General features: G+C 39.6%; 1 protein-coding gene across 1 annotated transcript in view; it reads right to left on the bottom strand.

Annotated features, from left to right (window-relative positions):
- Positions 1–13,897, bottom strand: part of CHUK (component of inhibitor of nuclear factor kappa B kinase complex) — a 156,149-nt gene that overhangs the window by 139,734 nt on the left and 2,518 nt on the right. Inside the window, exons 3-7 of the mRNA XM_040435103.1 lie at positions 6,986–7,100; positions 4,060–4,129; positions 3,860–3,948; positions 3,666–3,755; positions 1,544–1,668 (exon numbers count right to left, since the gene is read on the bottom strand). Of these exons, the coding sequence (XP_040291037.1) occupies positions 1,544–1,668; positions 3,666–3,755; positions 3,860–3,948; positions 4,060–4,129; positions 6,986–7,100 (489 nt within the window). The remainder of the gene's footprint in view (positions 1–1,543; positions 1,669–3,665; positions 3,756–3,859; positions 3,949–4,059; positions 4,130–6,985; positions 7,101–13,897) is intronic.

Genomic DNA, 13,897 nt, shown 5'->3' with positions numbered 1-13,897 from the left:
CCCTCCATGATGTGCCAGCCAGACTTTGCAATGATCTTTGTGAGTAAACACCATGTTATGGTATAGGATTTTGTCACTGTGTGGATAGAGAGGAGGAATATATTATTGGTTTTAATCACAGGTGGGTGGATGAAAAGAGGATCCACTATATTGGTGTCATTTTCACTTCATTTACATGTTTAATTTGGACATGTGACTTACTGGGAGGGGCTGAATGGGTATATATGTCTGTTAGGGTCCATTCACACATCCGCAAAATGGGTCCGCATCCTTTCCGCAATTTTGCGGAATGGGTGCGGACCCATTCATTCTCTATGGGGACGGAATGGATGCGGACAGCACACAGTGTGCTGTCTGCAGCCACAATTGCGGAGCGCGGCCCCGATTTTGGGTCCGCAGCTCCACAAAAAGATAGAGCATGCCCTATTCTTGTCCGCAGCTTGCGGACAAGAATAGACATTTCTATGGGGGTGCCGGGCTGGTGTGTTGCGGACCCGCAATTTGCTGGTCCGCAACACACCACGGACGTGTGAATGCAGCCTTACTATTCACTCTGTATGTTGCTTGAGAAAGACCTTTATGGTCGAAACGTCGCATTTTTTTTGCTGGTGAAATAAATTCCACTGAATTGAAGACAGGAGAGTGCTGCGGTTTCTTCTATATGACGCATCCAAGGGGGAACTTCTGACTGGCTCCCAACACGGCTGGCACCACCACAAGATAAGACTTTAATTTTTTGTTGTGCTGCTATACGCATTTTTTCCTCTGTGTTACCATGGGGTCATGCTCACTTGCAGAGACCAATGGCCACACAAATTTGAAGGTAATACCTCCATTAAACCTGCAAATTCATGCAGCATTAGTCAAGGCAGGTGGGATGTACTAAATTAACAAAAATAAGCAATACAGACCAGGAAAATCCACCACCATGGCAGTGCACATGCTGGCGTCTCCTGCAGAGATGAGGTCACATCCACCCCCTGATCAGTGGTAGTCACAGGTGGGTGGTCTCAACTTCAACACTGCAGGACAGCAACAGAGACTGGCAGGAACACTGGATCGGTAGGGGATTTCCAGGTGCATAATACTTAGGGTCCATTCACACGTCCGTGTGTGTTTTGCGGATCCGCAAAACAAGGACACCGTCAATGTGCGTTCTGCATTTTGCAGACCGCACATCGCCGGCACTAATAGAATATGCCTATTCTTGTCCGCAATTGCGGACAAGAATAGGGAATGTTCTATTTTTTTCGGGAACGGAAATGCGGACCCGGAAGTGCGGGTCAGCATTTCCGGATCCGGGCCACACGATGTGATACAAAAATTAATGGGTCCGCAATTCTATTCCGCAAACTGCGGAACAGAATTGCGGACGTGTGAATGGACCCTTATTTTGTCATTTTACCATATCCGCTGCTTTTTGCACACTTATAAATGTCTCTGACAAACCCATTCAATATTTTTTAAATAAAGACGCAGCAATTATACTTTTAAATATTTTACAACCAATATTGTCCAGTTTAAGACTGTGGAAGTTACTCACCAAGTAAAAGGCTGCATGTTATGTAGGAATGGTCTGAAGCCAGCTATACATTCAAAAATCATGGTACCAAAGCTCCAATAATCAACAGTCACAGTGTATGGCTTGTTCTCAAAAAGCTCAGGAGCCTTTAGTTAAAAGGGAAGAAACAAGACATGTAAAATACTTCCTGCATATATCCTTATTTTTGCTTATCAAAAGAAACACTGACGCTTTTTCATATGTCGCCATTTAACAACCAAAGACATTTGTTCATATAATTTTGGATAAAATAAAAATTGTTGCCTTCTTTTTTTAACGGCGTTTAAAGCGTGGTTCAAAGTACCTGTGTTAATAATATGTGCACTTTTTATGTTTGATGCTTTATATTTAATAAAAAAAGTTTATATAAAAATTTTTTCCAATGGCCTGAATGGGAGCTTTGTATTCCACTGTGGTATGTTAGCTGTTACAGCTGACTCCTATAGGTGATGATGTGGGTCCTGCTCTCGGGGCCACATCTGGGAACACAGAGGTCACTTGTGCCCTGATGCTGCCCTAAAATAGGAACAAAGCAACCCAAAAATCTGATGGATATGCCATTAAATGGTCACCGTTTTACAATCACTATTACAGGTGAAACTTTGTAATACCTTAGACCAGTAAAAATGCTTTATTCTGGAGTTATAAGCCCGCTGTTGTTGGTTTACTTGGCAGTGCTGATAACATGTCATATACCGCATGTCAGTGGTCTCGCACCATATAAACACTGAAGCCAGTAGTTGGCTGCAGCAGTGATGTGGGGTATACGCCATGTCATTACTCCAGCCAAGTAAAGAAAACCTGATGGGTAGAACGGAAGTAGGATTGTTGCGGGTATCGACATTTCGTTAACCAATCGATATTTTTGTCCCACTATCAATACGATACCGGGATTTCCATTTTTTCGATACTGGGCTGCTGCGCAGTCTAGTATCTCTGAACATGAGCGTGCTGCTGTCAGCGCGCTCATGTTCCCTCAGCAGCACAGGGAGAAGGAAGCAGTCTCTCCCTCCCCCCTGTGCTGCTGCTGCCTCCAATGAACGGAGAGAGGGGCAGAGGAGGGGCGGGCACACTGCGCCACCAATTATAGGACTTTTCCTGGGTCCGGACTTAGTTAAGTATTAGGCTACACAGAGCGGGGCCCAGAGATGTCCCAGCACTTACTATTATTCCTGGGTGCCGCTCCGTTCGCCCGCTGTGCCCAATTACTGTCTGCTGCTCCATATGCTAATTACTATCGGCGCAATGGGGAGGAGACATCAGCTTCTCTAGTGGGCGTTCCTTCTCCCTGGCTGTAGCGCTGTCCAATCGCAGCGCAGCGAGAAGGAACGCCCAGGAAAGAAGATGATGTCTCCTCCCCATTGCTCTGATAGTAATTAGCATATAGAGCAGGAGACAGTAATGGGGGCACAGTGTGCGAACGGAGCGGCGCCCAGGAATAATAGTAAGTGCAGGGAGATCCCTGGGCGCCGCTCTGTGTAGCCTAATACTTAACTAAGTCCGGACCCATATGAAGCCGCATAGAGTCTGCTCCTTGCTGCTGTGTGCACAGAGCCCAGAGCAGCAGGGTGAGTATGAAGTCCTATTCACCCTGATAGAGCTCTATCAGGGTTAATAGGACAAGGGATGAAAAGATCCAAGGTTCTAGCCCCTAAGGGGGGAAATAGTTATTAAATAAAATTAAAAAAAATTATAAATAATAAAAAAAACACACACCAAATTGTTAAGTATAAATCACCTCCTTTGCCAATTTCACATATAAAATATATAAATAAATAAACATTGCCACGTCAAAAAAGTCCAAATTATTAAAATATATAAAATTTAAAAAAAACTATGCGGTGAATGCCGGAACAGAAAAATATAAATAAAACTGCGCGATTCGCCATTTTTTTTAAATGCGTAAAGCACGTGGCTTTTTTTGTTTATTTTTTTGCGTGGTATCGAATGGTATTGAGTATCGCAATACTTTTTTATGTATTGAAATCGAATCAAAAATTTGGTATCGCAACAACTCTAACCGGAAGCGCTGGAAACCAAGAGCTTAACTTACGAGTATACCTAATAAAAAATAGTAGCAAGATACTGTATACATAATACCTACCAGATATTGTAGAGTTCCTACAAAAGAGGTACAGAGGCTTCCCTGATCAAGATCCTTGGCATATCCTAAATCTATTATTTTGTGCACAGTCTGTAACAATAATAAAAAAATAAAATAAAAAAATATTTAAAATCAATTTTAAACGTGAATTTCAAATTTATGAGAAGTACAGGATCCTTCAATATTTCATTTACCTTTCCATTACACTCTTGCAGCACAATATTTTCTGGTTTTAAGTCTCTGTGTATAATACGATTTTCATGTAGATACTGAATTCCAGAACCTAAGAGAAAAAAAAACTTTTCAATCACAATAAACAGTAAGCACATAGATTACATTGGAGCAAGAGCAGGAACTGGATTCGTAGCTGGGACACCCTAAGGAGAATACATACCAATGTCACTTAATATATTGAGCACTTGACTTTCCTTCAAACCACAGCAGTTTTCTGGCTTGTTCAAAAGCTAAAGTTAAAACAAGAAAAAGACCTAATAATGAAATTACAAAAGAAATAAAAAATAAAATAAAAAAATACATAAATTCCAAATATATGGTCTGACTTTATATCTGCAGTACAGTATATGATCCAGAAATATGCTATTTAAGTTTTGGGAGGACCAATTCATATTAGATTATTGGCATGTTTGGGTGCCATTCGCCAATATTGATAGCCAGCTTAAATTCTCAACAATTACTTTGTGGACAGGGTATCCTAATATTCTAAAATGTAACTTTTACTAGATATGCCATAAAACAATGAATCAATAAAATTGAACATGACACCAAAAACAGTGAGCAAATCAAAAAAGACTGAATCCGTATCAACACACCCTACTGTTGTCTCGTCATAACATGAGATCCAATCTTACCGCCTAGGACAGATCACAATATTAGTAAGATACAGTCTTACCACCTCCAGACGTGTAGATTGCAGGTAGGCATCAGGTGTGTGATAAAAGAGCATCCTTAAAATGCAGTGGCCAAGGATATTGAAGACAGGTGCTCTGGTTGTGAAAGTAAAGAGCAGCCACACAATAGTGACCCTAGTTATTATTCCCTCACAGGTGGTTAAGAGGAGGGGGGCTAATACATTAGCTGCCTAGCAGACACAGAGCACCCGCCAATCGGTTACACCAATGGTGAGGCGGCAAGATGTATGGGACACCTCCCCACATCTAGACCACTGTCGGATTGCGTCCACCCCTGTATGGGAGTAGATGTGATACTCTAATATCGAACTTCACTAAATATATTCCCCTGATGAGTCCCGTAGCAAGGACGAAACGTGACATATAGGGATATAGTGAGGGCAAGCATAGGGAATAGGCCCCTAACTAGGGACAGGTTCCGTATGGGGTCGCCCCTATCGGGGCGGGTGCTCTGTGTCTGCTAGGCAGCTAATGTATTAGCTGCCCTCCTCCTCTTAACCACCTGTGAGGGAATAATAACTAGGGTCACTATTGTGTGGCTGCTCTTTACATTCACAACCAGAGCACCTGTCTTCAATATCCTTGGCCACTGCATTTTAAGGATGCTCTTTTATCACACACCTGATGCCTACCTGCAATCTAGACATCTGGAGGTGGTAAGACTGTATCTTACTAATATTGTGATCTGTCCTAGGCGGTAAGATTGGATCTCCTGTTATGACGAGACAACAGTAGGGTGTGTTGATACTGATTCAGTCTTTTTTGATTTGCTCACTGTTTTTGGTGTCATGTTCAATTTTATTGATTCATTGTTTTATGGCATATCTAGTAAAAGTTACATTTTAGAATATTAGGATACCCTGTCCACAAAGTAATTGTTGATCGATTTGGGAGTGTGACGCTATACCTCTGCACGTTCGATTGGAGTGCACTGAGGGTGTTTGATAATTCCAGCTAATGTAGCAAAGAAATATTTGCGAAAGAAAGCCTTTGAAATTACAGACTATAACAATATAATGAAATAGCAAAAAAATATATATATAAATAATAATAATAATAATAATAATAATAATACAGTAAAACTCTGATATTCAAATATCCTGAAGGACACCCCTTTCATGCAAAAGCTAGTTTGGACCAAATCCCGGAGCTCCATTTTTCTAATCTGACATGCGTCACTTTATCTGGTAATAACTCTGGAACGCTATTACTCATTCAAGTGATTCTAAGATTGTTTTCCTGTGATACATCCTAATTCATGTTAGTGGTGAATTTGAGTTGATATGTTTTACTTTTATATCAAAAAAAAAATCCGAAAAATCTGGAAAAATGTATTTTCTAATTTTGAATTACTCCGATTTTAAGACAAATAGTGATTACTCGCAAAATAGTTATTAATTAATAAATTAATATTTTTCTCATTTCATTTCACCAACGTAATCTATTGTGTTCTGATCAATCACATAAAATTCAGATTAACAAAATATTGAATTTAAGGCTGTAATGTAAAAAAAACATGAAAAGTAAAGGGGGTGAATACTTTGGTCACTGTACCTTTCAAAGCAAGGATGTTTTTAATGTGTTTGCCTTCTCTCTCTCTCTCTCTCAACATGTAGAGTACACTCAGTTATATGCAAATAATATTGGGTGAACAAAAGAACTGATAAAAAAGAAAAACACCACGAGGCCAAGTTCACACTTCAGTTATTGTTAGCCAAAACCAGTAGTAAAGCCTATTCGGAGATCAGGAGCACTGTAAAGATTACCACTGTTCTGTGTTTTTGATCAGCAATACCTGATGGAAATTACTGACCAAATAACTGAAGTGTGAAATCAGTCTTAGGGCTTGTTCACATGACCGTATAGCTTTTTCATTGTTTTGCGGGCCATTTTTAATGGATCAGTTTTTCCGTTTCAGTAGTGTTTCCGTTTCCATTCAGTTTTTCCATTCCGTTTTTTTCTGTATGGCATATACAGTAATTACATAGAAAAAATTGGGACGGGAATAAAATTTTCAATAGATGGTTCCACAAAAACAGAATGGATACGAAGACATACGAGGTACATTCCGTATATGTTCCATTTTTTTTTTTTGTGGACCCATTGACTTGAATGGAACCACGGAACGCGATTTGCGGGCAATAATAGGACATGTTCTATCTTTGAATGGAACGGAATGCACACAGAGCACATTCTGTTTTATTTTGCAGAGCCACTGAAATTAATGGTTCCGTATACGAAAAACGGCCTGTATACGGAACGCAAAAAATGTCAGTGTGAACGAGCCCTTAATGAGTTGACAGAACAGTAATAACATTCTCATTTCACAAATGATCAAAACATTTAATCTTTTGGATTGTATAAAGATTTCACATATATTGTGCGGCATACCTTACGCAAGTCTCCTCCAGAACAGTACTCCATTGCCAAGTGTGGCACTGAATTCACCATAATGTCCATCTCAGGTGGCACTTCACATGCCTTTACAACATTAGGATGATTCAACCTGCAAACACAGCAAAAACATCAGTCAGTAAAAAATGTGAATGACTCACTGCAGACTCACCCAGGGAAAAACTATTTTAATTTGTTTTTCTTGGACTTTTTCCATAACTCCCATTGACTTCAATGTTTTAAGTATTTTGTAGATCATTAGGGGAAAATGAAAGCGCATGGGAGAGGCAAGATGGAGTCATTTGTTTGTCTAGTTTTGGGTTCAGAGCTTCTCTTTAACCCCTTAGGGACCGGCTCATTTTCACCTTAAGGACCAGGCCATTTTTTGCAAATCTGACCAGTGTCACTATGTGGTGATAACTTTAAAACGCTTTGACTTATTCAGGCCATTCTGAGAATATTTTTTCGTCACATATTGTACTTCATGACACTGGTAAAATGGAGTAAAAAAAATTCATTTTTATTTATAAAAAAAAAAATACCCAAATTTACCAAAAATTTGGAACAATTTGCAAATTTTTAAGTTTCAATTTCTCTACTTCTATAATGCATAGTAATACCTATAAAAATAGTTATTACTTTACATTCCCCATATGTCTACTTCATGTTTGGATCATTTTAGGAATGACATTTTTTTCAAACTTTGTTAACCCTTTAGGTGTTCCACAAGAATTAATGGAAAATAGAGATACAATTTAAAAATTTCACTTTTTTGGCAGATTTTTTCTATTTTAATAATTTTTTTCCAGTTACAAAGCAAGGGGTAACAGCCAAACAAAACACAATATTTATGGCCCCGATTCTGTAGTTTACACCCCCTATGTGGCCGTAAACCGCTGTACGGGCACACGGCAGGGCACAGAAGGAAAGGAAGGTTTTTGGAAGGCAGATTTTGCTGGACTGTTTTTTTGACACCATGTCCCATTTGAAGCCCCTGTGATGTACCCCTAGAGTAGAAACACCAAAAAAGTGACTCCATTTTAGAAACTACGGGATAGGGTGGCAGTTTTGTTGGTACTAGGTTAGGGTACATATGATTTTTGGTTGCTCTATATTACACTTTTTGTTAAGCAAGGTAACAAGAGATAGCTGTTTTGGCACTTTATTTATTTATTTATTTTTTTGTTATTTACAACATTCATCTGACAGGTTAGATCATGTGGTATTTTTATAGAACAGGTTGTCACGGATGCGGCGATACCTAATATGTATACTATTTTTTTTATTTATTTAAAGTTTTACACAATGATTTCATTTTTGAAACAAAAAAAAATAATCATGTTTTAGTGTCTAAAATATTCTGAATGCATTGGTTGTATGAGTAATACAGTGAGTATTACGCATACAGCTTCCTGCCTGTGAGATCCATGGGGCTGGATCTCACAGGCTCTTCACCGGAAGGCAGCGCCGATGCCTAAGGAACACATCGTGCTGCCTTCCATGCCATCGGGTCCCCATTACAGCAGCACAGGGACCCGATGGCACCTCCGACCGCCCGCCGCAACTCCCGTAAACCGCAGGTTTTGTTGGTACTAGTTTAGGGTACATATGATTTTTGGTTGCTCTATATTACACTTTTTGTTAAGCAAGGTAACAAGAAATAGCTGTTTTGGCACTTTTTTTTTTTGTTATTTACAACATTCATCTGACAGGTTAGATCATGTGGCATTTTTATAGAACAGGTTGTCACGGATGCGGCGATACCTAATATGCATACAATTTTTTTATTTATGTAAGTTTTACACAATGATTTCATTTTTGAAAAAAAATAAAATAATCATGTTTTAGTGTCTCCATATTCTGAGAGCCATAGTTTTTTCAGTTTTTGGGAGATTATCATGGGTAGGGTATGATTTTTGCTGGATGAGATGACGGTTTGATTGGCACTATTTTGGGGTGCGTATGACTTTTTGATCGCTTGCTATTACACTTTTTGTGATGTAAGGTGACAAAAAAAAAAAAAAAGGCTTTCTTTACACCGTTTTTTTTTTTTTTACGGTGTTCACCTGAGGGGTTAGGTCATGTGATATTTTTATAGAGCAGGTTATTACGGACGCGGCGATACCTAATATGTATACATTTTTTTATTTATGTAAGTTTTACACAATAACATCTTTTTTTAAACAAAAAAAGGATGTTTTAGTGTCTCATTATTCTGAGCCATATTTATTTTTTTGGGCGATTGTCTTAGGTAGGGGCTCATTTTTTGCGGGATGAGGTGACAATTAGATTGGTACTATTTTGGTGGGCATACACCTTTTTGATCGCTTGCTGTTGTACTTTTTGTGATGTAAGGGGACAAAAATATGTTTTTGTTTTTTTTTGTTCTAAGAGTATCTGTTTTTCCCTGACGCAGCAGGGAGTACAATGTGAAATATAGACATTATAGTGTACATAAGGATTTGGCCAGTATCTATTCCAAACGCCATATATTAAGAGAAAAATAAGTCAGCAATTCAATAATAATAAGTGTGCCATAAATCTCTTGAGGTCAAGGATGGGCAGCTCAACTCTCTTCAAGGGCGAGGTTAGTAGGGAGAAATTAAATTCTGGGGAGGGTCCAATTAGGAGAAGTTTCTATATTTCCTCCAGGCTGACCAAGTCAAGAGGAATTTCTTTCTGGTACCCAACTCCCAGTTAGACAGTTCTTCTAAGCGGTAAATTTGGTCGACTCTACTTCTCTAATGGTCAATGGAGGGAATTTCAGCAGAACGCCATTTCATGGGAATTAGGAGCCTAGCTGCTGATAATAGATGTTTTAATAAACCGTAACATTTATCATGTTTGGATACATCTAGGGATAGAAGGGCAATTTCAGGTGTGCATGGAGAATTAGAGCCACAGATAGAGTTACTAATTCGGAAGATCTGTCCCCACCAAAGTAACAGGGGGGGGCAGTTCCACCATATGTGGATAAAGGTGCTTTTTTCTGAACTGCACCTCCAGCACAAATCGGGAACGTCAGGGTACAGGAGAGCTATTTTATCAGGCGTTTTATACCATCTGGACAAAATTTTTAAACCGTTCTCCTGAACCCGGACGCACCTTGAGATCTTATGTGGAGTGATCAGCAGTGAATTAATTTCTTTGTCTGAGAACTGTTTGTCTAGATCTTTTTCCCATAATCCTATGAAAGAGGGTTTCGTTCTCTTGGAAGGCTGGATGAGCTTTTTGTAGAGGAAGGAGATCAATTTTGGTGAGTAATTACTAATGGATAACAGGTTTTCAAACCATCCAGGGGAATGGTTCGAGGGTATGGATCTGGAATAAATAAGCAACTCCTCTTTGAGATATTTAAGTGCAAGAAAATTAGCGGAGTGTATACCGAAAGTGGAAGCAAGATCTAGTTCTGGAGGGACACAACCATCACTATCCAGAAGTTCAGCTATAGGGGTAGATGAGGATCTGAGCTGAGGGGGAGTGGAGGATCTAATTTCTGTAGGGGCTAGAGAGTATATATCTCTGATTTGAAGAAGGGGAGATAAAGGGAAAAGACTGACTTGATTGGAAGAAAACCATTTCCATACTTTGATGGTAGCACGTATCATTGGGTTACCCAACTGAGGAAGTGGTGTAAGGGGTTTGTCTGACAGCAGAAGGGATCTAAGGGAAGAGCTGAAGTTAGAGTTTTCAATATGGAGCCACATTTTATGTGGAGGTGAGCGAATTCAATCAATGGTTCTACAAAGGTGTATAGCTTTCATGTATAATTCAGGATCAGGTAGATTAATACCTCCTAGCTGTTTTGGTCTAACAAGGGTGGAGAGTGAGATTCTAGGCCTTTTCTTATCCCATAAGAACTGCCGTATAAGTGTGTTAAGTTTTCTGAAAAAAGATCGAGGGATCATGATGGGGAGAACCTGGAGGAGGTAAGTAAGCCTAGGGATGACTAGTGACATTACAATATTCTTCCTTCCAAACCAGGAGAGAAAATGTTTTTCTAATGAGTCCACTGAGTGGCTATAGACTGCAGGAGAGGAGTGTAATTCAATTGAAAAAAGTCTGGTAAGTGAGCGTTAATTTTAATTCCTAAATACGTTATGAGTTGGGTAGACCAATTAAATGGGGAATTTGCTTGAAGTTTTTTGATGGATAAAGGGGATAAGCCAATGTGTAAAATCTGTGATTTTTGGGGGTTAATCTTAAAATTGGAGAATGAACTAAAGGTATCAAGTGTCGAGAGTATCTTGGGCATGGAGGTATTAGGATTAGTGGTGAGGATTAAAAGGTCATCCGCAAAGGCGGCAAGTTTACATTCTTGGGATCCAATTTTTAATCCTTTGATGGAATCTTCTTGTCCAAGCGCCTGCATAAGGGTTTCCATGACCAAGACAAAAATAAGGGGGGAAAGAGGACAACCTTGGCGTGTTCCATTTTTAATCTTGAAGTTGTTGGAAATTTGGTTATTCACTAGGACCGAAGCGGAAGCGTTGTTGTACATTGCAAAGATAGCATGAATATATGGATCAGGGAAGTAAAATTTCTGTAATGTGAGTTTAATGTAGGACCAGTCAATACGGTCAAACGCTTTTTCCGCGTTGGTGCCTAGGAAGACTAAGGGTAACTTTTTGTTAGAGGCATAATACAGGGCGTTTAGGATCTTGGTGGTATTGTCCTTTCCCTCTCTCCCTTTAACAAATCCCACCTGATCAGGGTGGACCAGGTCAGGAAGGATGGGTTGTATTCTAGTTGCAAGCATTTTTGCTAGAAGCTTCAAATCTATGTTTAGAAGGGAGATTGGGCGATAATTAGCACATATAGTGGGGTCTTTTCCATCTTTAGGAATGATTGTGATAACAGCTCTCGTCATGTCTGAAGAAAGGGGAGAGTTTAACCACTTAAGGACCACAGGTTTATACCCCCCTAGTGACCAGGCCCTTTTTTACAAATCGGCACTCCACAACTTTAGCGGTTTATTGCTCGGTCATGCAACTTACCACCCAAATGAATTTTACCTCCTTTTCTTCTCACTAATAGAGCTTTCATTTGGTGGTATTTCATTGCTGCTGACATTTTTACTTTTTTTTGTTATTAATCGAAATTTACCGATTTTTTTGCAAAAAAAATGACATCTTTCACTTTCAGTTGTAATATTTTGCAGAAAAAACGACATCCATATATAAATTTTTCTCTAAATTTATTGTTCTACATGTCTGATAAAAAAAAAAATGTTTGGGTAAAAGCTATAGCGTTTACAAACTATGGTACAAAAATGTGAATTTCCGCTTTTTGAAGCAGCTCTGACTTTCTGAGCACCTGTCATGTTTCCTGAGGTTCTACAATGGCCAGACAGTACAAACACCCCACAAATGACCCCATTTCGGAAAGTAGACAACCTAAGGTATTCGCTGATGGGCATAGTGAGTTCATAGAACTTTTTATTTTTTGTCACAAGTTAGTGGAAAATGATGCTTTTTTTTTTTTTCCTTACAAAGTCTCATATTCCACTAACTTGTGACAAAAAATAAAAACTTACATGAACTCACTATGCCCATCACGAAATACCTTGGGGTGTCTTCTTTCCAAAATGGGGTCACTTGTGGGGTAGTTATACTGCCCTGGCATTCTAGGGGCCCTTATGTGTGGTAAGTAGTTTGAAATCAAAATCTGTAAAAAATGGCCGGTGAAATCCGAAAGGTGCTCTTTGGAATGTGGGCCCCTTTGCCCACCTAGGCTGCAAAAAAGTGTCACACATCTGGTATCACCGTACTCAGGAGAAGTTGGGCAATGTTTTTTGGGGTATCTTTTTACATATACCCATGCTGGGTGAGAGAAATATCTCGGCAAAAGACAACTTTTCCAATTTTTTTATACAAAGTTGGCATTTGACCAAGATATTTCTCTCACCCAGCATGGGTATATGTAAAATGACACCCCAAAACACATTGCCCAACTTCTCCCGAGTACGGCGATACCAGATGTGTGACACTTTTTTGCAGCCTAGATGCGCAAAGGGGCCCACATTCCTTTTAGGAGGGCATTTCTAGATATTTGGATCACAGACTTCTTCTCACGCTTTAGGGCCCCTAAAATGCCAGGGCAATATAAATACCCCACATGTGACCCCATTTTGGAAAGAAGACACCCCAAGGTATTCAATGAAGGGGCATGGCGAGTTCATAGAAAAAAAAAAATTTGCCACAAGTTAGCGGAAATTTATTTATTTTTTGTTTTTTTCTCACAAAGTCTCCCTTTCCGCTAACTTGGGACAAAAATTTAAATCTTTCATGGACTCAATATGCCCCTCACCGAATACCTTGGGGTGTCTTCTTTCAAAATGGGGTATTTATACTGCCCTGGCATTTTAGGGGCCCTAAAGCATGAGAAGAAGTCTGGAATATAAATGTCTAAAAAAATTTTACGCATTTGGATTCCATGAATGGTATGGTGAGTTCATGTGAGATTTTATTTTTTGACACAAGTTAGTGGAATATGAGACTTTGTAAGAAAAAAGAAAAAATTTCCGCTAACTTGGGCCAAAAAAAATGTCTGAATGGAGCCTTACAGGGGGGTGATCAATGACAGGGGGGTGATCAGGGAGTCTATATGGGGTGATCACCCCCCTGTCATTGATCACCCCCCTGTAAGGCTCCATTCAGACGTCCGTATGTTTTTTACGGATCCACGGATACATGGATCGGATCCGCAAAACACATACGGACATCTGAATGGAGCCTTACAGGGGGGTGATCACCCCATATAGACTCCCTGATCACCCCCCTGTCATTGATCACCCCCCTGTAAGGCTCTATTCAGATGTCCGTATGATTTTTACGGATCCACTGATACATGGATCGGATCCGCAAAACACATACGGACATCTGAATGGAGCCTTACAGGGGGTGATCA

This window comes from Bufo bufo, chromosome 6 (assembly GCF_905171765.1).
Source record: "Bufo bufo chromosome 6, aBufBuf1.1, whole genome shotgun sequence".
Lineage (NCBI taxonomy): Eukaryota > Metazoa > Chordata > Amphibia > Anura > Bufonidae > Bufo > Bufo bufo.
Note: the sequence above shows the minus strand (reverse complement) of the source record. Positions and strands in the feature narration are given on the sequence as shown.